General features: G+C 41.3%; 1 protein-coding gene and 1 long non-coding RNA gene across 4 annotated transcripts in view; both read left to right on the forward strand.

Moving 5' to 3' along the window:
* LOC116444638 overlaps window positions 1–11586 on the forward strand; it is a 32024-nt gene extending 20438 nt beyond the window's left edge. The window contains exons 7-10 of the long non-coding RNA XR_004240425.1: window positions 138–300; window positions 8444–8645; window positions 9174–10938; window positions 11126–11586. This is a non-coding gene — a long non-coding RNA (uncharacterized LOC116444638). The remainder of the gene's footprint in view (window positions 1–137; window positions 301–8443; window positions 8646–9173; window positions 10939–11125) is intronic.
* Window positions 11587–12322: 736 nt separating this feature from the next.
* QRFPR (pyroglutamylated RFamide peptide receptor) lies at window positions 12323–27141 on the forward strand. Of its 3 annotated transcripts, XR_004240214.1 has the most exons (7): window positions 12537–12876; window positions 21745–21903; window positions 22492–22553; window positions 23313–23548; window positions 23886–23983; window positions 24923–25377; window positions 25598–27141. XR_004240214.1 is itself a non-coding variant. In XM_032109223.1 (6 exons), exons 1-6 carry the CDS (start codon window positions 12537–12539, stop codon window positions 24924–24926), a joined length of 846 nt encoding a protein of 281 aa, XP_031965114.1. In that variant the 5' UTR covers window positions 12323–12536; the 3' UTR covers window positions 24927–25516. The 3 variants fall into 3 exon arrangements, 2 of the variants coding, with proteins under 2 accessions (XP_031965114.1, XP_031965113.1); XM_032109223.1 differs by lacking the exon at window positions 25598–27141 and having other exon boundaries at window positions 12323–12876; window positions 23939–23983; window positions 24923–25516; XM_032109222.1 differs by having other exon boundaries at window positions 12372–12876; window positions 24923–27091.
* The last annotated feature ends 348 nt before the right edge of the window (window positions 27142–27489 follow it).

The following is a 27489-nucleotide window of genomic DNA, read 5'->3' on the forward strand; positions in this document are numbered from 1 at the left end:
ACAGAAAACATAACCAGGGAAATTAATTTGGTTTTGGGGTTGGTTGGTTTGTTTGTTTTAAGAAGCAGCCATGCTCATTCACCAGCTTCTGTCACTCAGTGTTATTCTCTTAGTCTCCTATTCTCTCTCCCCTTTAGTCGTGCATTTTCGAGCTGAAGAGTTTTGGACATGGGAAATCTTGGTCCTGTTAATCATCCTTCTCCACACCTTTTCCAGCTTGGCTTGATTGTCTTTAAACTGAGAGTAATCAGAACTGCATCTCACATTCAACATATTGGTATTGCATAGGTTGATGCATTGGTAAGGCTTTGTAAAAATGTTGACTTTTCCTGATTCTTAAACTAAAATGATTCCACACAGATGAGTTTTCCAGCTTGCCAGGATGGGATATGAGCCATGGTGTTAGGAAAAGGAGGAATTCTTTAGACGAGAACTCTCTTCTCCATGCCAAGGTGCACGTTGTGTCTAGTAGCACACACTTTCTCTTAGGCAAGAGCTGATGGAAAGAAGAGCAAACCTATGCTATGAATTTCTCATGATGGGGGAGTTGTAGTCTAGTGGAAAAACCACTGGTCTAATGCCCACATGCCAAGCCTGGTTTTGTTTATGGAATAACCTTTAGGAAATAATCTCTCTCTGTACCTCAGCTTTCCCCTTAACAGCATTTACTGCTCTCCATTGTCAAGCATTTGAATGTCAATTGATGACAGAGTCTGTGGGCCATGCCAGGTTGCATTCCAGAGGCATCACAAGCACTTGCCATTAACTGTTGGCCTTATTCTGTCCTTTCTAACATAAGGAAGAGTTCCTTGTTAAAACCAGTCTTTGTTCACCTATGTTACATCTGCAACTGTGGCCAGTGGTTTGTTCTGGATATGGGGGAAACAGGAAAGCTCACACCTTAGGAAAACTCTTCTAGGAATTTACTGAAGAGGAGTTGTGCACTTGCCTCATCTGTGGCCCTGCTACCTGTGGCCCCCTCAAACACAAAAGCTTGTGTAAGGCGTATTTGTCTGAACAAATCAGCTGTTTTGGAAAACTCCTTGCACTACTAGGGAAACATGGACGAGGTGCTTAATGAACAAGTGGTTTAACTTTTGAGGATTTGGGAAACCTCTAACTTGTGTTCAGGCATAAGACTTTCTGATTTACTGGATTTTTTAGCCAAATGTCTTTGCCTATTTCAACTAAATAATTTGTTTACCCTGTAAAGGACTGGAACTATCCTTGGAGCCACAGTCAAGACACTCCTTGAAAAAATGCAGAGTTCTCTGCCACTGATTTCTTAATAGGCTGAATATTTCCTGAACCTTTTTTCCATATAAAATGATCTAGAAGTCCATGGTGAGCAGTGTACAATATAACAATAACTATGAAATATTAAATGGCAAAGATTTGATTCACAGTTCTATTTTTCTTGTCTCTGTTATGTTCAGGAAAAAACTCCTCTGATATATTTCCTGGTGTTCACTTTGTAAACCACTCACATTCGTACAAAACAAAGACCACAGTGGCCCTGAATACATTTCTGTAATGTGAAAAATAAATGGTGCCAAAAAATGCTTATTGATACTGACACTGTTTAAAGATCAGATTGTTCCATTGCACTTCAGTTAAGATTCCCAGGATTTTTTACACAATTAAATCCTTAATGCTTTTTCTTACTTACTTGACTTTTTTTATCCTTGGAGTAATCTGAAGAAGTTGCTACCTCTACAAATAACTCTTCTCTTATGGACAGTTTAGGTACCTATAAAAGCTTCCTGTTGTTTAATACTGCCCCAGTGCATAAAATTTTCCAAAGTTCTGGTCCTTGGTGGTTGCATCTACCTAGGAGAGGTTTTTCTTGTTTCAGCCTTAGACTGAAATTCTGTAATGGGCAATGAAAATTCAACATGTCTTTTTCTAGTTGATTATGACATTTGGTTATTCAATAATTGAATATTTTTAATTCTTTTGTAGCTAGATTCACTTTTAACCTGTTATTTAAAAGCAAGGTATAACCTAGTGGTGATTGAAGGGGAAGATAAACTCCTTTTGCCCACAGGGACTGCGAGAGTGAGACTCCATCTCTTCCCACTCATGTTCTCTCCCCTCAGTCTTCTCCTTGCCAATGCTTTTGCCAGCCCAGTGACTACCTTGTCAATCTGCTGTGACTGTGTGACAAATTGTACCTATTCCTACTGTTAACCTTATGTGACGTTAAGTGACACTCAATTCATGGAGATACATTAACTGAAAATAAATTACCCAGTCTGTCCCAGAAGTCATCACCATCACCCAAACCCTTAAAAGCACAAAATTCAGTTGCTTCTGTATGCTGTTGATCCTGGCATTTTTAATATGCTTTCAGTTAAATGTCCAAAATCAGTTTATTTATAAGAATTACCCCCTGGAATCTGCCTGTACCTTGAAATCTGTGTGTTTGCACATACATCCCCTTCTTTAAATTTTATTTTTGGGGACAGCAGGTGGTAACAGCAATAGAAGCAGCACAAATGCACTAGCACAAACCTCTTGCTGTGTAGCACATGACGCCACCCTGTCTAGCTGACGTTATGCAAAACATTAGAAAGGAAGAAGAATGATTTAATATTCTAATTGAAAGAAAGAAATTGCTCATTCGGAGCAAGCTGATCTAATTCAGAATAATAAGGATTATGTGAAATTAATCACATCTAACTAAACCATGGTGCAATAGCATCGTAGCAAGGTCACCACTCACAACAGTATTAATGCTTAAATGATACCTAGCTTGCAGCCAAAGAGCCTCATTCGTACTCACATGAGCCCCACATTGCCCATGGCCTGGGATTTATCCTTGAATACTGCGTGGATTGTTTGCAGTAGAGTGGCACACAGGGTATTTCATGAACGGATTTTTTTTTAATCCTTTCTGAAATACTGTGATTATCTTTTAATTAGGAAAGTGCTGCCAATCAGACCAAACATGCAGGAGGATCGAATGTTTTTGGATATAATAAAACCCTCTGGAGTTTAGAGGGATAAATTCAGCTGCTGCTCAAATCATGGCAAAGCAGCAAACTCCCAGATCAGAAAGGGTAGGAGTATCCATTTCCTGAGAGTTTCCTACATGGTGGTGCCTTTCACTGGGACTAGTACTTGTTAAGTCATCAGATTTTTTTCTGAAAATCTTCTGTAAAAGTGTGATGGTTTTAATTACCTTCTCAGAGAAAGTGCAGATTAATCACAGTAGGAAGACTCTTACATGAGAACAAGTCTGAGAGTTTAATTCTGATTTCATCAAAAAGAATAAGAAATATTTTATCTCCTGGTGGGCAGCCTTGATCTCACTCTATTTACTCTGAAAGCTCTTTTGTGGAAGGGAATTATGACACCAAGCAATACTGCCAAATTTTGCTAATACTTTTATGTTGACCTTCCCTAGTTATTTCTGTTGCAGTCGATATTTCCAAGATTTCTTATTCTATTCATCAGCTTTTTCCCCAAGTAATTTCTCAGCAACACTCTCTTGCATTTGAAGTGGTTCTTTTTCCTGTATAAATCCATTGTAACTTGTAAAAGGATCTTTAAAGGGTTGCAGACACTAATCTAACATAGAAAAAAATCATTACATGGAAGTGAATGTGGCATCTTCTGTTTACCTACTACTGTTGGCATTTGGTCCAACAGGAGTTGTGATTTTTCAGTGTTTATGTAAGACAAGGGTAAAAAGGGAGTCAGTCAATTGCTTTGCTCCGGAGTGTGAAATATGCAGCCTTTAAAGCTTGTAAAATGCCAGAACATACATGAACTACTTTCAGTATCTTTTCAGAAAGCAAAAGCCATTCTTGGAGATGCAGCAGCTATAAAGGGTGAAATCCACTAAAGCAAAATGTGGGTCATTGCCATGAAATTGCCAGCAGTGAACTGTCCTGAACTCTGCTATAGATCTCAAGCTTTTGGTGAGCTCTTCAAAAGATTAGTGGTGAATCAGTATTTTCACTTGGCCAGAAGGTAGGATTCTGATATCTTGCTTACAGGAGTTTAATGAGCTCATTTCACCTTTTAAAGTACATTTTCTAACAGGGATTTCTCTTTCAGAAATAATTTAGGGTAATTTATATCACTCAACACCTGACATATAGAACTGCAGCATTATATTCTTTAGAAAAGAACCTTCCCCAAGGTGTATTTGCTATGTGACAATGAGAGACTGAAATTTTATCACAGGCCAAAACAGCTTAAATCTCTACTTGACAGCATTAAATTAATGATTATTAATAGAAACATTTAAAATTATTGAGAACATTACAGTATGATAATCTTCATATCACAGTATTTTAATAATAATACACCAAATCACAACAGTAACTTAGATTTAAAATGCGAGTAACAGTTCTCATAAGCGCTTTTTCCAAAATGGTGCAGCTTCCCTTTTCAATCCCTCTAACACCATATTCTGCATGTCCCTGTGGAGGCTTAGATCCAAAGATTCTCTCAATTTTAAGCTGACATTTAGAACTGAATCAGTTGTTTTGTGATAAGTAGGTCTTTACTTGAGAACCAAAAGAGGCAGGTCACTGTGGTACAGACATTTAACACCATATTTTGCAAATGACAAAGCTGGGTACTAGCGTCAATAGAAAGGAAGGAAATGAGAATTGGACAAGCAGAAAATGATATTACTGTTATATTTTATTTCTTGAATGAAAATGTGGAAATGACCGTGTCTGCTCTTAGATGGGGAATGAATTCTGGTGCAAGATAAATAGAATGCTAACAGCTAAAAGCTGTGCCAGGTAATTGGCCTTTTACAATTAGATAAGGCGTTGTGTGACAGTCAACCAAAGTCTTCGAAATTACTACAAAAATGGTTACTTAAAGTGACAGAACAAGCAAGAGATATTCAGACTTTCTAATATATTTGGAGCTGAATGATTTTAGCTGAAAGAAAGTGCTTGCTCTTGCAAACCTTTCTCTGTAGGTGCAAATGAGACTTACAGGAGATTTAGAACTGATTTTTGGGTACAAGTCATGTGGAAAGCATTGAAAGAAATGAAAATGACACGAGGGCTACAAGGAGTGAGGATATTTGCATCACGGTGCCGTTGCCCCTGTCTCCTGATGCTCTGGGAACAGAAATAGATTTGCGGCTGGCCTGGGAGAACACTGCTTGTTGTGAGATTTGTGACTATTCCTAACAAATGGGACTGGGCCAGGGTTTAGACTTGATATCAAATCAGAAGATGAGGAAATTTAATTTCATATCTAGGCAAACTGTGGCAGTTGGTAACTGGTGGCAAAAAATAGCTGTTTTTCTGTGTATGTGGATAAAAGAGAATAGCAACTGGAATTGTCAATGGAAATGGAAAAGATTTAGTGAATTGAGGAAGGATGAAGTGCTGCTCAGCACAAGCACAAGGAAGGAATTTAAAATCCTGAACAATATATGGCTTAGTATTTTGGCACGTATATCAAATGCTACTTGCACATCATCACTGTTTAATTTTTTAAATTAAATCCACTCCTCAAAATAACCCCAGATCCCCACAAGTTAGCTATTATGTATAGCATATGTAACGTTCTTGAAGTTGTGGAACTGTTGACTGTGGGGTATGCCCAGCCCCCGCCCTGGGGGGACGCCTGCTGAGATAAGGAGATTGCTCAAATCTCCCGGCAGAACTCCCCTGGAAAGGCAACCACTTTGCAGTTGCGGCGAGAAGACGACAGACCCAGAGTCCTCTGGGAGACCCTATTTTTTTTCGTCTGATACCCACCCCCTGTATCCCTGTAAAGCTACCGCGCGCAGGGCAGCCACACGAGCCTCTGGCCTCTCTCTCTGGTGTGGCCTGGAGGCTGCCCTGCAGAGCTGAGCTGAAATCACGAGCTGACAATCACTAAAGGGCTGACAGCTTCTGCACGGGCCCTCCTGCCAGCAGCTGAGGGAAGACATCGGGCTTCGGGAAGATGATCTCTTTCGGGACCATCTCTCCTGACCGGTCACAGCTTCCTCAGTCAGAGCTACTGACCCCACACCAGCTGCCATAGTTGACCATGTTCTTTTCTTACTTCGTTTGCATGAGGAAAGGGAATAGGGGAGAAAAGAAAGGAAAATAGAAAAAGTACATGAAATTATTTCCTTTGAGCGCTGTGCTTGCTGCAACTTATTTTTGATTCTACAAGTTCACTAAACATTATTGGATGACAAATGGCGGGAGGAGTCAAAGTATCTAAAAGAATAAGTCCTAGTCTAGCACAGACTTAGTTAAAAAAAGTATTCATTTGCAGTAGGAAGAAAACCCAGGAAGGAGCCCAAGGGAAGGTTGTCAGAAGGTGGGGTAAAAGTAAGTGGAGGTAAGTGTCACATGCACCAGGAACTATGAGAAATGTGGTTCTTTTGAGGGAAGGGAACAATTTCTCGAGGTGATTTTAAAAGGCTCTTGCTCAATGAACCAATTTTCGTGTCAGCTGTACGATTTGAGGGGCTGAGATCCAGTGCAGAGGATAGAAACTGTAAATCAAATAATGTCAGAACAGCCTGAGCAACAAAGTCTTGGTTTGGGTGAGCCAGAGCCTGCGCTGGGGTGGGTGGCTACTTTTTCTCTAAGACATCAAGTTAGTCTCTGTTCATTCTTCACGGGTGGCAGTGGCAGGGTCCCATGGGGAATTGTTGGAGTACCTGGAGCCTGGTGAGGCTGGGCGTCCCAAGCTTAAACAAAGACCAGTCCATGCATGCAGTTTTCTCATTCAATTGCTGTATCAAATATGACCAGCAAGCTCTATGGGGCTGTAAGGTTTGTCCCCCACCCCACCATGCACACACTGTGCAGTATCACTGATAGATGGGTTATAAAGCTCAGTGGGGATCACTAAATCTAAAAGTGTAGAGACACAAGGCTTCACAAGAATAAAGATTACCAGCCAGCAGTGTTTATCAGCAGAGCCACACAGTGGGAGACAAAACATTTGCAGTTAAGCTGATGTGCTAAGTTGACATAATTAATTTTCTGTTCAGCTACTCCAACATACTTTGCAACTGTGTGCTACTCTGTTTTAGGGATTGATGCTTCTTGTCATAGATATTATTTCTTCACAAGTGATGGAACGTAAAGCATGCATAAAAATGAGACAATAGCCAAAATTAACTATACACTGATAAGACAACTTTGAGCTGTATCCTTAGATACCAAGCAAGATTCTAGTCCAGTGTCGAGTTTTTGCTTTTGCAAGATAATTTATGGTTTGTTTGTCTAAGTGTACAAAAGCATGTAAATCTAAAGCTGAAGTTTTAGCCTCAGTGCTCCCTCCAAACACATGTTCTCAACAACAGCAAATGCTCTATCTAAATTTAAGTTTTAGAGGCTGCTTTGACAATGTTAAAAGCCACTTTATTTCTGACTTAACCTAAAATTACTTAGTGATGATGGTAAGCTGTTCCATTGCTTTAAAGAATCATCCTAAAAGTTGTGGTACTGATCTGGATTAGTGGGGAGTTCATCCCCAGCATATCTACCAAAGGATCCAAGGCTAGTAAGGTTTACTAGTCATTAGTTGCAGTGGCTGTTTAAAAGTTGGTAACATGGATCTGAATCGTCTCTTCCAAAATATTTTGACGTGTTAAGGGAATGGAAGAGGAAAGGAAGTCTTTTGTTAGTAGTTTTGCCATCTATTTCTTTTGCCTGAACTAGACAGTATGAATAGAGATTTGAAAGGGAAAAAAATTATTTTCAAATTTCTGGTTTAGGATTACACAGTAAGCATGTGCTTTGTCAGTGTTCCAAATATGTGCTGCTCACAGTTTTTACAAACTTCATGCTCAGTTGTCAAAACTTATGCAAAACTATGAATGCACATTCTTTGTTGTCACCCCTTTTTTCACGGCTGCCAGACGTGGATCTTTTTGCGTGCTATTAGAAGGGAAACAGAGTGCAAGTACAGCTTCTTTCCTCTTTGTGAGAGACAAGGTTACAAACTGACTATCAGGATTTCTCAGTCTGCAGAAAATTCACTGTCTCTTTTGAATGAGGAGGAAGTGTCATGCAGATAAATCACGTAGGCAAAAAAGAAATTAGCATATGGTAGCATGAAGCAATGAGTGGTTTTGACAGAGTGCACTCTGTCAGCTTGTGACCAAAGAATACACAATCCTTCTGAAAGCAAAGGAGAGTTACCCAAGACTTGATCTGTGTTCAAGTTGCAAGTTTTTTCCACTGGGATTCTAGATACAGAAGTAAAATATTTCTAGTCACTTTATTAGTAGGAGGCTTAATTTTTTTTTCAATTAAGAATAATGAGAAATGTATTGTTTCCATATAATCAATTATTTACTAGAATATTTTGGACTTTTTCAAACCCTGCTTTATAGTCATAAATGCATCAGTTTAATAAATAACTGTCAAGGGAACGGAACAGTGCCTTGTAATTTATTATTATTATGTACGGGCTACTAATAGTCCTTTTTTTTTTTCTTTTTACACAGCACACTACAGCTTCTCAAAATTTAGAGCAGAGATTAATTTGTTATTGCAAAGATTATGTAAAGGCATGACCCATGTCCCATTGATGCAAATATCAGAACTCCATAGACTTCAATGAAACCAGAAGTGGATTTGGAGGTTGCTGATAAGAATTAGGAAAAATCATCTTTAAAATCTGAAAACAGTCATGCAGGACAAAGCAAGGTATGTGTGTATGTATATATTTTGGTGAGCAAGGCAGCAGGGAAGTTGCTCAAATCTTTGAATTAGTAACATCAATTAAAGAAAAAAGGCCCCTTTTGTTTGACGAAGTAGTTTCATACCTTTTTGGTTAAGCACACTTGCACTTTCCAGTTTTAGACAAAATATGTTTACATGGCTGGTGATTTCACCAATGAGCTGAATGACAGTGGGGAGAGCCACGGCAGTCCCGCACAGCTTTGCTTTGTGGCTGCAGGAAGCAGGAGCAGCTGGAGCAGCTGGGCATTGCAGGATAAGGCAGAACACAAGATGCTGCCCTGAAAAGTAAACTTTTCACTACCTGCCAATTATTTGTAGCCCAGGGAAGCAGAGAAGTCATTTCAGTAATTTCAGCAGGTTTGAGATGAGGTCACCTTTTGTAACTCAACCCTTTTAACTCCAAATACAATTTAATTCGAGTCAAGGAGCTGGGAAATCCAGTTACTAGTGATTTGCCCTACAACCTGTATGATGTCCCTGCTCTTGTTTCAGGTAAGAGGATGGATAATGCTCAAAGAAAACGAAAGTTTCTGTAAATCCTACATTTATCTTCTCCATGTAGATAAGTATTAACAAGAAAAGTTATCTGTAAAATTACCTACATTGTGCCTTTGCATGCAAAAAACCCGTCTAAATCTGCAGTAGGTGCAATGGCACCCTTCCATAGCCTACAGCTTCAAGATTTGTTTATATTTGATGGAATAACCATTCAGATGTTGTTCATTTTTAATGCTGTTTTATAAACTGTAATGAGCAATCATAGTAATAAAATGAGGATATATGAAAAAACAAATGTCCATGCTAACCATAAACCCAGACTATATCTGCAGTATTTAGGTGAGAGCTTATTCCCATTTATTTGTTCCCGATACACTTGAATGCTTTTTACAATGAACAGCACAACAACTGCAGTCCACGATGACAGACTGGCCTCCAGGTTTGGCCCTTTATCTAGGATAGGAATGAAATATGCTGAAATGCATCTGGCTTGTTTGTTAACAGAAGAGCTCCTAAATGAGGTTTCTGTTACCAGCACAATGTGGAGGGGTAAGAGGGAAAAGAGGTACAGGAAAGGATGTGTGAACAGAGTACATAAAGGTGGCTTCAGGCTGTACCTGGTGTAGTTAATGGATAGTACAAGGAAAGGTGCTGGGAAAATTGACCTCAGAAGAAGTCAGTCTCTGTGATATGGAGTGTAAGCTCAGCAGGATCATTATGGGCCTAAAAGACCAAGCTTTTCTAGCCAACAAGGCAAGCCTAAGAGCATGTGAAAGGGGCTGTCAGCATCTAAGTCAGTCTAACGAGCAGTTGCCTTCCAGAGCAAGGCTTAGAAAGCCTGTCAGAGAGGGAGCCTGATGACATTGGTCTCAAGTGGAAAACACATGGCAATACTGCACCAAAGAAAAGTGACATCTCCTTTCACCACGGGATAATAAAGACAGTCTTTGCCATGGACCTACACTTTAAGAGAGGGTCGTCAGCACTTGGAGGACTGAACCAGCACAGGGTAGTGCAGGCATTTGAACTTCTCTCCATTGATTTCCACTTAATGGAATTTATTTTTTTTCAAAGATGACACAAAATGTCTTTGGTCTTGTTGAGCATATTTATTTTGCTGAGAATGGATTGGTGGTGAACTCTTCCTTCTCCACTTTTCCTCGGCAAGCTAGAAACTCTATAAATAGACAGCCTTTCCTTCATCCTTTTCTATACTTCCCTTGTACAGGTAAAGTTATGTAACCGGGGCATGGAGCATGTTCTATACAAAATCTAATTTTGCAGCATTGTCCCTGTTGATGTGGTTTCCCTATGAAACATCTACCTCCGTGAGGGTGGGAAGTGTTGCCGAACAGGTTTTCGTATTCTTATTGCCTTCTCTGGATACTTTTTGGTAATTTCTTATGTGACTGATTAAAGCAAGTTGCTATTCAATGTCTCATTGTATAGTACAAAGGGGATATTACCTGTTCTAGTGAGAAAGCTGTACTGGGAAATTTAAATCAGGCTGGAAGAGAAATCAATGCATATTTTCAGCTTGGTCCCTCTCTCAGACCTTATCTGTCATTATTATTCACATTTAAACTGCAGAGGCATTTTTTTGCAGCCACTTAGCTGAGTGCACCTTAGTAGCCTCCATGGCCTTACCTCAGTAGCCTCGCCAGCCAGGTTGTGTGGGATGGGATTCTGTCACGTCTCCTCTGGCAAGAGCAGCTGTACTGCTGGGAAAGGGGTCTTCAGGAGCTTCCTGTCCTATCAAGTGAGTTCAACGGCCAAAGTTTGGAAAATTACTTTTCTATTTGAGCTTTGGGAAGGGCCTGTAGTGGCGTTGACACAAAGTGGGGTGGAAGGGCAGATAAAATCCCTGCGCTGTCTTGTTTGAGCTGGGCCTGGACCTCACGCAGGAGGCCATGTACCCACAGCATCATCTCTTTCCTTTTGCTCAGCCTGATCCAAACGTGAGGAGAGGTTGGCCTAGGAGTTTCAGCGCCCACCTTGGGCATTTTGAGCCTGAGCTGGGAAGACACGGGTGAGTGGGGTGCAATGCTGTGAGAGCGTCCCAGTGCTGTGAGGGGCAGGTATGAGGGGGTCCCAGTGCTGTGAGATGTTGGGGGGGCTGGGGCAACAAGGTGAGGGGCAGGTGTGTGAGGGTCTGTGAGGGGGTGCCAGCCCTGTGAGGGCCAGCTGTGAGGGAGTCCCAGCACTTTGAGGGGGTCCCAGTGCTGTGAGGGGCAATTGTGAGGGAGTCCCGGCGCTTTGAGGGGGTCCCAGCGCTGTGAGGGAGTCCCACTCCTACCAGGGGGTCCCAGCGCGGTGAGGGTTTGTGAGAGAGGAGCGGCGCTGTGAGGGGGTCCCAGCGCCGTGAGGGGCACTTGTGAGGGAGTCTCCCAGCGTTTTGAGGGAGTCCCAGCGCTGTAAGGGGCAGTTGTGAGGGAGTCCCAGCGTTTTGAGGGAGTCCCAGCGCCGTGAGGGGCAGCTGCGAGGGAGTCTCCCAGCGTTTTGAGGGAGTCCCAGCGCCGTGAGGGGCAGCTGCGAGGGAGTCCCAGCGTTTTGAGGGGGTGCCAGCGCTATGAGGGGCAGTTGTGAGGGAGTCTCCCAGCGTTTTGAGGGAGTCCCAGCGCCGTGAGGGGCACTTGTGAGGGAGTCTCCCAGCGTTTTGAGGGAGTCCCAGCGCCGTGAGGGGCAGCTGCGAGGGAGTCCCAGCGTTTTGAGGGGGTGCCAGCGCTATGAGGGGCAGTTGTGAGGGAGTCTCCCAGCGTTTTGAGGGAGTCCCAGCGCCGTGAGGGGCACTTGTGAGGGAGTCTCCCGGCGTTTTGAGGGAGTCCCAGCGCCGTGAGGGGCACTTGTGAGGGAGTCTCCCGGCGTTTTGAGGGAGTCCCAGCGCCGTGAGGGGCACTTGTGAGGGAGTCTCCCAGCGTTTTGAGGGAGTCCCAGCGCCGTGAGGGGCAGTTGTGAGGGAGTCTCCCAGCGTTTTGAGGGGTCCCAGCGCCGTGAGGGGCAGCGATTAGGAAGCTCCCCGCGCGCTCTTTCGGCGGCAAAGCCGCCTCGCGCCCGTCTCGCTCCACACGGCGGGGCCGGGGCGGGCGCGCGCCCGGCGCTGATTGGCTGCCGCCCTGCCCCCCCTCCGCCTGCCGTGCCCGCGGGCGGCGCCGCCGCTCACTCCAAGTTTGTGTCCGGGCGGAGCCGCCGCTGCCCGCGGGTCGCTCCCGGCTGTGCGCGCTCTCTCCTCCGCCGTACCGCGGGGTTCGCCCCGGCCCGGCCGAGCGCCGGAGGAGCAGTGGTCCAGCCATGGCGGGGCGCGGGCAGCGGCGCTGCTGAGGAGACTGAGGTGGGGGTGTCGGTCCCTGAGCGGGCGCCATGCGGTCCCTGAACATCACCCCGGAGCAGTTCGCGCAGCTCCTGCGGGACAACAACGTGACGCGGGAGCAGTTCATCGCTCTCTACGGGCTGCAGCCGCTGGTGTACATCCCGGAGCTGCCGGGACGCACCAAGGTAGCCTTCGTCCTCATCTGCGTTCTCATCTTCGCCCTGGCGCTCTTCGGCAACTGCCTGGTGCTCTACGTGGTGACCCGCAGCAAAGCCATGAGGACTGTCACCAACATCTTCATCTGCTCCCTGGCGCTCAGCGACCTCCTTATCGCCTTCTTCTGCGTCCCCTTCACCATGCTGCAGAACATCTCTTCCAACTGGCTCGGCGGTGAGTGCCGGGGCCGGGCTGGGCTGGGCTGGGCTGCAGGGAGGGGGCAGCGGGGGGGACTGTGAGGGGCAGCGCCGCCGCCGAGACCTCCGTTCCCCCGTTTCTGAGGGACCCTTTCCCTTCCCGCCCCCTGCGAGGGATCCCCTCTCCATCCCTCCTTCAGGTTATGTTAAAATAACCCAGTGCGCTTTCCTGCTTGTATTCCTTAAAAGTTGCGATGTGCGTGTGGGACGCGGTTCGTTGTGTGGAGCTGGCGAGGAAGCCTTGCTGTACTGCTTTCTCTTTTTTTTCTTTTCTCGCTAAGTAATGAAATCTGTCTGGCAAGTGAGATATCAGTCTCTATACAGCTTAAGTTCCTCTGACAGCTGTCAGCTCGGAAACAGACCTCCTTAACCTTTTGTGAGGAAAAAGAATGTCCTTGGGGGAACAGGTGACTGAGAGAACGTGTACAATTTATGCTGAAATAATGCATCCTTTTAATTTTTTCATTTTTTTTTATTGCGAACTGTGTTGTATTCCTGTTGATGTGAAGGACCTTTTGGCAAAGCTTCCCTAATGCCTAGAAAGAAGGATTTTCTTTTTTCCTTTTCTATGTATCTCAGTTCCAAAGTCGTAAGGAACAAGCAGAGATAGGTGCAGTAAGACTGCATATGGTATTTATCTTCCTATTTTTTTTTTGTTTTTGTTCTTAAAACAGTGTTTGACAATTTTAAGTGGAAAAATAAAAGGAATGGTTTTGCAGCAAGTAGCAGACAACGTCTTGTACAACCACAAATTGAAATATTTTTCAGAATATTTCAGAATGAACAGTAAAGATGTTGATAAAGTGACACATTTATGTTCCAATTTCCAAGGCTTCCTGTGTTTCTGTTGTTGGGAAACAGTGAAGGTTGTTGTCAGAACGTGGAGATTTAATTCCAGTACTTCCCACAGACTAGAATGCTGGATGGGAATTGACAGGTCAGAGGAGACTTGGAGCACATGTGAGAAATGGGCTTTATTATGGAAACTTTAGTAAGAAGTGATGAATCCAAAACTCCTGGGACTACTGATACTAAGGACAACTGTGCTATTTTCTTATGAGCTGTTTTGGGGAAGATAGCCTTTGTGATTCTTCCCTTTCCTAAGGGAGGCTCTGACCTGTCAGCTTGACCAAACATCTGATCAGAATCAGCTGAAGCCTCCATGTGGGGTGAATAAGGAGATAAGGCACGGGCATGTAGAACAGTATGGGGCAAATATGTATGTTTTATTTATACTCTGGTACTGAGGTTGCCTGACAAAAATCTAGAAGTAGTGAGTGTAAATGGTATAGCATAATTACAAAAAAACCTCTTCAGATATTCAGAATTTGGGTAGCTAAAGTACACTGTTCTGTGGGGATTACTGTATTTTTTTTGCCTGCCCTCTTTGCTGTGGTAGAGCACTTTCAGTACCAGTGAATCCATCGGTCTTTTGATCTGGTGACATCTTTAGCTTTAACTGACACAGTTAGTTAAAGCTAAAGAACATAATAAGTAATATCATTGATGTGTGTTAACCCTTTGCTCTCAGGGGTGGAGGGTGTGAAGTAAAATTGAGGAAAACAAATACGTGAACTGCTGGTATCCGAAGGGTATCTGGTTCCTGATGCTTACACCGAGAAGCATGAGTGGTGATTACAGTTGTACTGCAAATCAGAGCCTGCCAGTCCTGGAGGAGTCTTCTCCTTGCTAGTTTAACTGGTTTAATTTGCCTTTTGCCTTTCATTTTGGAGTCTGAAAAAAATCTTGTTCTCATCCACTGTAATGCAACATTACTGAGTAGTGCAAGATCCAGCTCTGTTACAAAAAAGGTGATTTGACTTGTGATAAATCCTTGATGGACAAAGTGGTGCATCCTGGGGCACTTGATGCTAGAAATTTATTGAGGATTCTGAGACTTCAGTCACTTTATCTCTTGATTTATTTACATAATGAAAACAAGCATCTGTACTAGGTGGTGTGAACTGAGATGTGTATCTTTTGTACTTGTCTTTAATTTAGATCTGGTTCTTTATTTCCATGCTTGTATATGTGTGTTCGTGTTTCTTTCTCTTCCCCTTCAGAAGCCCACAGCAGAGTGGGAGAGGGGAGGAGAGAACTGCAAACACTGTAATACAAGCAAAAGAACAGCCACAGTTTCAGAGTAGCTGAAGCTGTGACTTTTTCCATAGTATTTTCACTAATACAGTCTAACTTCACCTGCAGTTAAAAATCTCAGTGTGCCTCACTTTGCCTGGTGATTAAGCAGCGTTAACACAGACCCTTTAGCTCTATATGGGTAGCAACTGGAATCAGCACCATATTGACTAAAAATAGGTGAATTGGTCCTGCTTTTGGTTCTCTGATCTCTTTAAGAATCTGTGTAGCTGTGTGAGTGTAATAGTGACAGTATATGATTTAATTTCCAAATTTAAACTATGCAGTTGAAATGGCTGTAATTTCTAGGGGAGCTTTTAATGAAAATCCAGCATGCTCATCTCTCTGTAATGCGGAAGAAAATGAAGATTGTGGCTTTGTCATAAATGGTCACTGTGATCATATTTATTGGTAAGAAGGATAAAATGGGAACTCAAGTGGGAGTAAATTGGTGCATACAGCAATAGTGTGTCTTGGTACAAGCTGGAGCAGTTGAAGACTTGCTCTCATATGGTCATAGGTGGGAGGCAGCAGTACTGGTCTTGTCATACTGATGACGGCACTATTAAAGATAAATTTGGGCTTTTGTCTCTCGGTCAAATATTACAACAGTTGCTTTGTTTCCTGACACTGCTTAGTTAACTGAGTGATAGTGTTGTCTTTACAGAACTGTCCAGGGTGACTGGAGAATTAATTTAATGTTGTGTAATGTAACAGCTCTGGCAAAAGATAAGGGCACAACTTGAGCTTAAAGTACAGCCAGCACTGTGCTACAGTCTTGTGCATTTTGCATCTTATCAGCTGGAATGTGTATTCTCAAGGCAGGTGTGAGAGAGTGACTTTCCTTGTCACTTTGAGAGTAGTGAGTCATCTGAGGCACTCCTGAACACACAGCAGCATTTGAGGTTTCCTCCTGTATCTTGTCTGGTCTCCAGCTGCCACTCAGGAGAGGCGTGGGTCTTCTGTATGTTGCTGTCACATCTGGTGCTTCATGATGTGACAGTTTTCTCTTCTCTAAAGGCTGGGTGAAAAACGAAGTGGCACCTTCTACCCAGCTGAGTCTTTAAGGTGCTTCCTGTTACTTACCAAATGTCATGTGTCAAGCTGTATGTTACCTCACTGAGAACTTCCCTGTGTGAGAACACATAAAGCTTCCTTGCTGAGGGATGAAAACTAAATCTTGCATATATACCCAAGAACTGATGTAAAACAATGCAACACCCTTAGGGATATAATCTGTGTGATGATGACTGACGTGTTCTGCCCCAAGTTACAAAATGTGAGAAAAATCAACTTGCTTGCTTCGAGTGAGGTGGAGAGAGCTCATTACAAGCTGCAATAGAAATTCTGATGCAAGGGCTTGATCAACAGCATTTTACCAGAGGAAGGAGCAATTTGACTTTTACTAGAGAATGGTTTCAGGCTTTTACTTATGCTACCCTAATAAAAAGAAAACTGATATTTGAAATGACTAAATCACAGTTCCAGGCACAATGTCCAGTAATGAAGGCATAAAGCATTGTTCGAGGGAATGCCATTTATATTTGCAGTCTCTCAATGTGTTATCATTGGGAAAACTGTTCACTGTTTGAATAATCTATGCAGTTTTTATCAAGCAGTGCATAAGGAATACTTTTAGCCTCTTGAAAAAGAGAAGCAGTTAGTTATTTTCATTCCCAGTGTTCCACTGCAAATGTTTTTCTTTCCCAATTGGAAGTGGTCAGTATTAGATGCTGCAGTGCTGCCTTGACTGACAATCTGTTGGAAGTGTTTTCTGAAGGCCTGACATTGTGGAAATTTAAACGCTTTGATACATACTTAACATATTAGTTGAAGTGTTATCATTATTTAAATGATTCAGAAAAGTCAACACTTCTCTGTACTGGCTCCAGTGCAGAAATTAACACAGTTCCAGTGATTTTGAGGTGATCCCAGCACTTTAGCCTTTAACCCAGCACTGGGAAAACTTACAGAGCGAGATTTCAGTAATCTTGACTGAATCTCACTGAACTGGACTTTTGTTGTTTGTATTTGTTTGTCTGTCACAAAAAAAGTCCTCTTTAGGTAGGATCTGAAATTATGTTTTGAAGAATATATTGCTCAAAGAGAAATAAATAGTGAAGTAACTAAAGAGCTTTTATCATAAAGATAAAAAGCAAATCCACGTTTATTTTCAGATTGCTTGGGAGATACAGAACTTCACTGTATTCTTAATCCAGTGTTGATTTATTATAGGTGAGTGTATCAAGGCAAGGGCATAGCACCTGATGCAAATAACTAAAATATATACCAGTTGTGTTAGTGAGTAGAAATAAGACTTGAATAATACTAGCTACTAAACCGTATAATCTCCAAACCATGTTCCAAATAGCCACATTTTTACCAGCTGGATTAGAGCAAAGATTTAAGACAGTATCTTCCTTTAAAATCTTCTGTTACTCTGTGTTAAGTCTGAACACAAATATGTGAAAATTAGCTTGAAATGGTTTTAATGTATGACACAGCTGGCTTTTGCCTGTCTCAGTCTTATTTTAATTTCACTGTATGTACTATGATGTAGTAGAATAATTAATTTTTTTTTTCTCAAAACTTACCACGTCTTCCTTACAGTAAAATTCAGCACTTTTTTCTCAGTTTTTCTATAAGGAACTTTCAGCTAACAGACACTTGGGAATGGGGTTGTAGCAATTTCTCCTTGCTGCAGGTGAAACTTGTTTTACACAGATGGATTAAATATTAAGTGAAATGTGCATGCAGTATTGGATGGGAGACTAGACCTCAGTACCTGTTTCCCTAATAGTCAGTATGGAAATTTGGAAGTGTTGTGGGTTTTTTCCTGGCTGTGAAAATCTGTAGTTGTTCTTTTGAGATGGTCCATTTCAGGGGGAAGTCCTGAATGTGAAGCCCTACTTGGTAAGGCTTTCTCCTCGAGGCTGGAGGGACAGGATTTGAGGCCCCTTTTCCCACACTCCCCATGTTCAGTGATTACAACATTCAATTAGTTTAAAGGGAAGAAGGAAAAACGCGTCATCTGTGTTTTGGAAAGACTTAGAACTAGTAAAACCTACCTCACCTCAAGTCTCACAAGCAAGGTTGTATTTTGTGACCAGTATGATCTCCATACAGAAGTTCTATTTCAGGCTATCCCTGGAATAACCAGTGTGATCATTCTGAATTTCTTACTGTTCTGAAATCATAGTTTCAGGTTGTCTTTTTCCTTTTTCTTTGCACTGCCCCAACCCAACTGCCACCATTCTGAAATAATTACCTTATTTAGCAGTAAATTTCATGTTCCATGTGTAAAGATCTGTAAATGTTTGTAATTTGAAAACATAGGTTATATAATTTAAAGTATTGAAAGACCTGGAGAAAGTCTCTAGTAATTATCTAAGCAGTTGGGAATGGCTGCTATATATTTATAAATAAAAAAATAGTTTTGAAAACTTAAAAGAGGCTTTATGTGAAAAAACATTCACTATTCTGCCAAGTACAGTGACTCCTGGTATCTCAGGATTGAATCCCATTCAAACACAGTAAGGATGGTGGAGCTGGATCTCAGGTGTGTTGATGTCAGATTTCCATTGAAGTTGATGGATCTTCACTTGGCCCTGACATTCTAAGCAGTGTATTTCTTTCCCTTTTTTCCCCAAGCAATCTGTTTTAAATACTTCAGTGAAGAGAGTCGACTTCCTTGCTCAACAGTCTCTTAACCTTGGTGGACGTTTGAATTTCAAGCACTTGAGCGTCTCAGGATTTCAGAAAATGGGAAGCATTTGTATAGTGAATGATAATTCAGAGCAAGCACAAGAGTCCTGAAGGGGGTATGGTACTGTTAATAAAAGTTATACCCAGAGACCCTGTGCATGATGACATCAGAAGCTTCAGGGAGGCTGAAGTATTGTTTTGTTCTTACTTTTGATACCTAGAGGCTTTCTGAGTAGCTTTTACCTACTATTCATTTGAAAATGTGATGTTGTTTCTTGGTTATAAAAATACCTTGTGGCTGTTTTGCTATGGCCTCCAAGTCCCCAAAGTGTGTGCCATGCCACGTGTCTCAGAGCAGGTGTTTCCATTCCAGCCAACTCTGTGTAATGCAAACCATCCTTTTGCTTTCCATTTCTGGAAGTGCTAGTTACTCCTTGTCCAGCTCGGTAAGCTCAACCTGCAGGCATTATGTAGACTTTTGGTTTTATTACCTTTTTAACAGCTACTTTTATATAGCTTAAGTGATCCCTTTTTGTGTGTTTGTCTTCCAAGAGGTGAAATAGGGGTTTTTTGCAGCCTTTTCTCCTGGGAGTTCAGCTAAAGGCATAGTGAGTGGTAGTCTGTGCTCTTTGACAGTATGGTTACTGGGAAGAAAATGAGAAGACATCTGTAAAAAAACAATGGGCATCTGGGAATTTGGGATTTCCTGAGCTGAGCTCAGGTCTTCTCTTTGTTCTTTGAACAGTTGTGCACCAGCTAGAAATTCCACCAGACCGACGGAACTTCAGTGAAAGTCTCTGTCTTATTTTGTTACTTGAGGAATAGTGATACTTCTCTGCTTCCTAAGAATACCCTGGAATGCTGGGACTTCAGTGGAGGAGTAGTGCATTACGGGGAAATCTCTGTAAGGCAGTATAGTTCAAGTGGACTTTATTTAAGTCTGGCCTTTTTCGAACTGTAAGAAACAGTCTATGGTGAAAGTTTGGATTGTTTTTTTTTCACTTTGTTTTGTGTTTGTCTACTGGTTTTTGGTTTTGCCCCAGCTTCAGCACTCAGACTTGAACTGATTTCCTTAGTCAAACAGGAACTTAAACATTTCATTAACAAGTTTTGCTTTTCTGTTTGCCATTTGTAGCAGGAGTCTCTTTTAACTTAGTGAAGCAAACACTTGAAACCACGTCTTTGGTTGCATTCACCATTTGCCATGTGCAGAGTAGGTAGGATTTGAGCTTGCTTTTTGTTTTATCTCACAACAGAAGTTTAAGCCCATTGGGTGAAGGACTTTAAATTTGACAGAATGGGTCTGGTACCTGTATGTGCAGCACATTCTCTAATGGGTGTAGTGAGAAACTGATGAGATGCTGAGTTAGTAAGATATTGACTGTGTATACTTTTTTAAGGGGTTTACTTTTTTTTAAGGGGTTTAAGGGGCTTACTTAGAAAGAAGGAAGAAGAAGCAGGGGGAATTTTATTGTATAAATTGCAGTTGATACAAGATGTGAGGGTGTCTTTTCTTGCTCTTCCTGATGCTCTGGAGAAATACATACCAGGTGAAAAACAAACATGCAGCCCAATGCATCCTCATCCATGCAGTTCCTACTGCCCATGCTAAGATTTCATTCAAGTAACTTGAAACTGGCCTGCATGGTATGTTTTTATTCTGGTTTAAGCCAGATCTGTGTGCACTTCCATTGTGTTGCTGGTGTTGAGTATGTGCTTGAAAGGTGCTTGATTTCCACCCTTCGCTGCTTTGTCCTCTCCTTCCGTTTCTGGAGCCACAGAAAAAGGGATTTTTGGGCAACTAGAATTGGTAAGACCAGTAGCAAACCAGTTCCTTCTTGTAAGCTAGAGTGGCTTTTAGCCTGGCCTAGCAAGCAGTAGTCTCCCTGTTCCTTGTTCCCTTCTTGGAGGGTAGGATTAAGTTTTCAATTTTCTGTTTGTTTCCTGTCTGTTTTCTGTGCTGTTCTGCATAAGGTGTCTGTAGCATCTTAAAGCTTGACTGAAAATTGGATCAGATACTTCTTAGGCTGTTTTGAGTTTATGGATTATAGCTGAGTAAGGTATAAATAATGGTCAAGTAAGGAAAATAACCTTGACTGTTGCTGAAATGAATAGCTGAGACTGAACTGTAGGAGTGTGAGGGAACTGTGGAAATATGGACAGAGAAAATTATCTCAGGGTCAGAAAACGAGTAAACGAGAAGTCAATTGGCAAGAGCATTAAGATAAAATTTTTTACAGAATAATTTATACCACTTTCTAAGATGGTTAGGACTTGAGAATGAGCAATGGAGAATGACTAATATCTTAAAAATTGAATATGGAATTCTTGGGAAGCTATGGCAGCAATAAATCCCGATGTTGCATAAATACAATAGAAATCTGTACAACTTAGAAAATGCAGGAGGAAGTTGCATGTGGTTTGGACAGTGGCTCTAACATAATTTGTTAATCAGCAGAAAGGAGACTTGGAGAACAGAAGGATGATGAAGAGGTTGAATTTTTCCTCTTATGTTATGCCTCTTTGAGGACTTCTCTGTATATCTTGCTTGACAGGATGATGCATTAAAGGCCAAAATGTACAAATAGAGTGATATTTAAATGAGCTTAAGGAGTGGATTTGCAACAGTGGAAAAGGTAAACTTAAACAGGTAACACTCAGACCTGCATGAAACCGGAGAGTAATCTGTCAAAACGGGAAAAAAAAAAAAAAAGTCTCTGTAACTTGGCATGTTTGAAAACAGATGATGGAAGACTTGGCCAAAAGTGAAATAGGAGTAAGTGTCAGACTGATAACAGAGCAAGTGAATGTGTCCTTAGAAATCTTGGTTCTGCAGGTGTAGACAACAAAGAATGGCTCTGGAAAGCTGCATTTGACAAATGGCTTAAATAGGTGACTTAGCAGTTTAAATGTTAGAATAAATCTAAGAATCTTAGTCTGTTATTTTTAGTAATGGAGTCTGGTATTAATAGCTGTTGCATGCCTTACTTTCTGATTATTGCAGGTGCCTTCGCTTGCAAGATGGTGCCGTTTGTTCAGTCCACTGCTATCGTAACAGAGATTCTTACAATGACCTGCATTGCTGTGGAAAGACACCAGGGAATTGTGCATCCACTAAAAATGAAGTGGCAGTACACCAATAAAAGAGCTTTCACGATGCTTGGTAAGATTTTAAGCATCTCCGGTAATTCTGTATGTAGAGAAATAATCTTCAGTGTTGATGGCATGGCAGAACAGAGGGCACTGATATGACCAGTGATTCAGAAGCAGAGTTAATTGACCTTTATAAAATAGCTCAAGGAGAGTGCCTATCAGTAGAGTATATTTATTACCCAAAACTCTAACAAGGGACTTGGCATCTGAAGTCAAAAATGTACTTAAAGATAAACCATTAGCAGCCATTTCTTCTTTTTTTTAATTTTAAGAAGGGTTCAAAATGTACAAGCCCTGCTTAAGCAATATCACAGTGAAATGGTCCTTCCGTTGTTACACAGAGATACTTACTTAATGCTCCTTATGCAGATTAAGTGGCTTTTCCTGTTGAATGTCCGTAAATGGAGGTAGTTTGGGAGACAAGAAAGCTGATGTCAGAATAGCATGCTGTTATTGATGTATTGACTGATGTATGCCTCATAGAAAACTTTGTTCTTTATTACAATTTTCCACCTTGCCTGACTTTTCAGAGCTTTTAAACTGTTCATACCAAATCCTGCTTGTTGGACAAAGTATTAAAAAATGTGTTTGTTTACAGGCATAGTCTGGTTGCTGGCTCTTATTGTTGGGTCACCCATGTGGTACGTGCAACGGCTTGAGGTAGGTTAGGTGAAATGGGAATTTGCATCTTAAACTCAGTCCTTGCTGGATCTTTCTGTACCTTTAGGTGAAATTGAATCAACTCCTGTGAAATTAGTGGGGGATAAGGGAGATTGGTTCTGTGTGCCAGCCTGGGAAAGGCTAAGGATTAGAATTTGCATGCAGTGGAAGGAGGAGTACCAACAGGGACTAGTCATGCCTACTCTCCCTAATTATGTCAAAGAGCAGAAATTACAACTGTGACTTCCACTGTGGCTTTCTTTTGGTTTATATATGCACTGGCACACAGCGATAGAGGACTTAGATTGCTGTTTCAGGATGACATAGTGCTCCCCAAGATCTGGAACAACTGTGCTTAGTTTAAAATTAATTAGCTGCTCATTGTAGTTGATGAGTTACCACACAACGTTTGGAGGTTTAGCAGGCAGCTTGGCAGATTCTGCTGCTTGTGAGTCTGAATGTTAATAATTTTCCTGGTTTTTTTAAGCAGCTATCATGAGGTTTCTATATATCCATATTTACTTGCAAAATGTGTAGCCAAGGTCTCCTTTGAAGTGCAAATCAGAGCATCTTCTGGCCTCTTTGTCAATTTGGATTGAACCCAACACTTGATGTGGAAAAGTGCTTGAAAGAATTTTGTCACTTTGAAAATCTGTTGATTTTGGTTGTTCCATTAAGAGCAAGGAATATCTGAATGTGCTTGGGTTTTACACTTGGGATAAACACCTTAGTGACTCATCTTCTTTGCATTTGTTACAGGTTAAATATGACTTTCTGTATGAAAAGGTGTATGTTTGTTGCTTGGAAGAATGGGCCAGTCCAATTTATCAGAAGATCTATACAACTTTTATCCTTGTTATACTCTTCCTCCTTCCACTGATGCTGATGCTTTTTTTGTACACTAAAATTGGCTATGAACTCTGGATTAAGAAACGGGTGGGAGATGCTTCAGTTCTTCAAACCATTCATGGGAGCGAAATGTCTAAAATATCAAGGTTTGTAAGCAAAATACACTTGGAACTTTGACTTCTAGAAAGCTTTTTTCCTGACTTTTTTATTCCTCTTGAATAGAGTTTAAAATGCCTTGCAAAACATGCTCATGTCATGATGCAAAGTGCACTGCTGTCCCAAAAAAGAGAAATAAAGTGCTACATGTATGTGATGATGCATTCTTTTGTTTCCAAGGGAATTGTGTACTTCTGAGCATTCCTTGAGAGTTTTATTTGCATCTGCAGCCATCAGAACACAGTCACAGATCTAACTTGAAGAGAGACGTGAAACTGCCACTCAGTTCCCAGTGATTCAGTGTGGAATGTCTTGGTGCAATTTCAGGAAGAAGAAGCGAGCAATTGTTATGATGGTGACAGTGGTGTTTCTCTTTGCAGTCTGTTGGGCCCCTTTCCATGTGATTCACATGATGATGGAATACAGTGAGTACCTGCCATATCTCATAGAAAAAAGTCTGGTTTTTGGGTGTTTTTTGATAATGGAACTACAGGTTGTGATAAGCTAGTGCTGCTGCCAGCATTCAGCTCTAGAATACCTTCTGCTAGCAAAGGTTAATGTTCTGCTTATAAGAAAGACTTCAGGAAAAACAGGACTATTAGGGGGGTGAGTGTCTCCTTTTCTTACCGTGTTTGTTACACTACCCTCATTTACTGAAAGGTCAAAAGTGCCTGGCTGGAAGGTAAAAGTAATTTCTGAGCATAAAACCTCTTGAAGTTTTTAATTATACTTCATTTAACTTAACTGTTTTGAGTTAAACTTACTATGAAACATTTATCCCTTTTATTGTGGTAGGTATATTGGAAATATAAATACTGGACATCACAGTGATGATACCCAGTGAATCCAGCTGGAGTTTTTTAGTGCTCTTTACTGAAAACTGGCTTGGAAATGCCCTTAATGCTTGTTGTGTTGGCTTTTTTGCTATTTGCCTTTTTCTCTGAAGTCTTCCACTGTTCATCTCCCACCTCCTCCATCGATACTGGAGCAGCCTATGTGTAGGAACAAGAGGAAATTTTCCGTAGTTGTTTTACTATGCTTGCTAAAGGCAGGAGCTGTTTCTTTGTCTCCTATCACAAATAAGATTGTAGCAGATAAACCAGTAGTTCAGCCAGTCAGCTTTTTTGACTCACAAATTCTCTTTCATTTGATTCTGTTATTACCTACATACAGAGCATGATTATGTGATAGATCCTGATTTTATCTTGTTGATGAAACTCTACTGCTAATGCTAAGAACTTCCAGCATGTGTTTTTGTTGATTTTAAACAAAAGCTTTCTAATGCAAAACTGGATATAACTAGGCTAAGTGGTAAGCATTCATGGCATTCTGTGCTTACAGCATATTTCTCATCTCCTCTCCAGGTAATTTTGAGAAGGAGTATGATGATGTGACAATCAAAATGATCTTTGCAATTGTCCAGATCGTAGGATTCTTCAATTCTATTTGCAACCCTATAGTGTATGCTTTCATGAATGAGAACTTCAAGAAGAATTTTCTGTCTGCCCTCTGCTTCTGCATTGTGAAAGACAACACATCCCCGAGCAGGCAGCTTGGGAACTCGGGGATTACCATGAGGAGGCAAAAGCCAAGTGCTTCTCAGAGAGATCCCATGGATTCGGACGAAGGCAGGAGGGAGGCATTCAGTGATGGCAACATTGAGGTCAAGTTCTGTGATCAGCCAGCTTCCAAAAGGAATTTGAAAAGGCACCTGGTCTTGTTCAGCTCTGAGCTTACTGTGCACTCTGCAGTAGGAAATGGACAGTAGCGTCACAAGGGGTTTGGGAATGGAGAAATCATTCTCTTTAGGATAATTTCAGTAAGCCATTTAAAAGAGTTTGCTACTTTGCATGCTGAAATGAGGGGGCAAAATGTTCTGTGGGCTATAAGAGTGTTGAGATAGTGGTTGAGAAAATGTAGTATTTATTTTATAATGATGAGGAGTTAAACTTTGGAAAACAACATTACTGGATGATTTCCAGGAGAAAAAAAAAATTTCTTCTTAAGCTAATTTAGGGCTTGTTTGCCCTCTGCTTTAGGTAAGCCAAACAACTGCTGCTTGCTCCATTTGTTCTGTGTCTGGACTGTACTCAGCTGAATGCCAGAAGACAGGAACTATGGAAAGAATGTGCGCCTTTTTTGGACAACTTGGAAATCTGACATGGGCCAACATTGTAAGATCTGCTCTCTGCAGCTTTGAGGACAGAGAGGCTTCAGATCTGAGTTCAGGAAAGATGGAGACTGAGATGCAATTCTACTTTACAAAAAAGAAAGGGAGTATGAAAGAGTTATCCAGAATATGACTGAAGAGATTTAAGATTTAAACATTGCGTGCACGTTTGGATTTTGTTAACAGGAGGCATATTACTAATTAACAATGCATGCATAATTACTGTGCTGTTTTTACAGGTTAATTCTTGGGTACAAATTTAAATGCCACTGTACGCCCTGCAAACTGCGTTGTTCTGCTGAAAAACAGAGAAGTTGAAAAAGTGCTGTACACCAAAGTGCAGATGCTGGAGGTGTGGTCTGTAGAGTAAACACTGAGTTGAACTTCTAGTCATGCTTGGACATGAGGTTTACAGGTTGAAAGGGTGGTGTTGCCATTTTCTGGAGGGTTATAAGGGCCTGATCCAGAGCCTGTTGGAACTTCACAGAAGACTTTCAATGGAGTATCATGATCTTTTGGCTGGACACGTCTCTGAAGACATGCTCATATATTTCTGTCTGTCCATCATCTTCAAAGGGGATTAATTGCTGTCTGAGAACTGGGCCAGTGTTTTGTTATTTTGGGCTTCACAGTAAATTGTGGGGTTGATACCTGTATAAATTCTAAATGTTTTTGCTCTCAGTGGGCCAAACTGCAAAATTGGAAAGGTATGCTTGTTAAGTGTGGGACTGGGGGAGAAATGTGATCCAGACTGATACACTGGGACCTGATCCCATAAATCAGGCCTTGAAATACAGAATTCCTCACTTCAGCTGAGGTTAGGTTTACAGCCTGTAAAATGTCAGTGCTCTCTTTTGTCACCCCTTGCCTCACCTATGGGACCTTGGTGCTGCCTTGGCAGTCAATTCAAGATTCTTCTACTTCGCTACTTTATGCTTCACTGTAAATTAAAATTTAGGATAAAATATACTTGTATAAATTGGGAGTAATCTGATCCTTCTCTAATGTCTACAGATTGGCATTGGATTGTGACACGCTTTATTTACGTATATATTTTTTATATTCTCTATGATACACTCCTGTGCAATGACAGAACATTCCTGACTTGTCCTGAGGGCCAGGCATTAAGAGCTTAATTATTATCATAGTTTTCCTTAGCAGATGTAAAGTTTAACTGCCTGATGGTGTGTTTGGATAGAATCTGTGACTGAAAACTAATTTATTTTAAGCTATTTATTTATTTGCACTGCTAATTTCAGTGACAGATTTTAACAAGCATTTAACCAAAACTTCCAAGTATCTTATGTTTTTGTTTTGTCTTACCTGCTTTGTCTGTTGTCTCATAAAATGTTGTGTCAATGAATAACTGTTGTAGTATTAATTTTGTTTTCATTAAACTTTCTTTTTGGCTTTGTTGGTGCCGTTTTGCACTAGGGGGTATTTGCTGTAAACTTCACTTTGACTCTCTCTTCGTTTAAAGATTCATGTGAGCTTATCTGTGCCTCTTTAGCGATTAAATTCCAGTCCTGTTACAGGTGCCAGCTGCTACTGTAATCCTGAGAGCTGCGATTTAAAGGACTTCCCAGAGTAAGGTGAGAAAGGGGAAAAAAAGTCCAATCTGTTGGTAGACGAGAAGTGACAAAAGTGTCAGCATAGAGAGGTATGGCTATGGTTAGATTAAATATAAACCAAAATACAAAAGACAGTTCTCATACTGTTTTTAATGGTAATTATATTATTTGCGCATTTTTGGCAGAGTAG

The sequence above is a fragment of the Corvus moneduloides genome, chromosome 5, assembly GCF_009650955.1.
Source record: "Corvus moneduloides isolate bCorMon1 chromosome 5, bCorMon1.pri, whole genome shotgun sequence".
Lineage (NCBI taxonomy): Eukaryota > Metazoa > Chordata > Aves > Passeriformes > Corvidae > Corvus > Corvus moneduloides.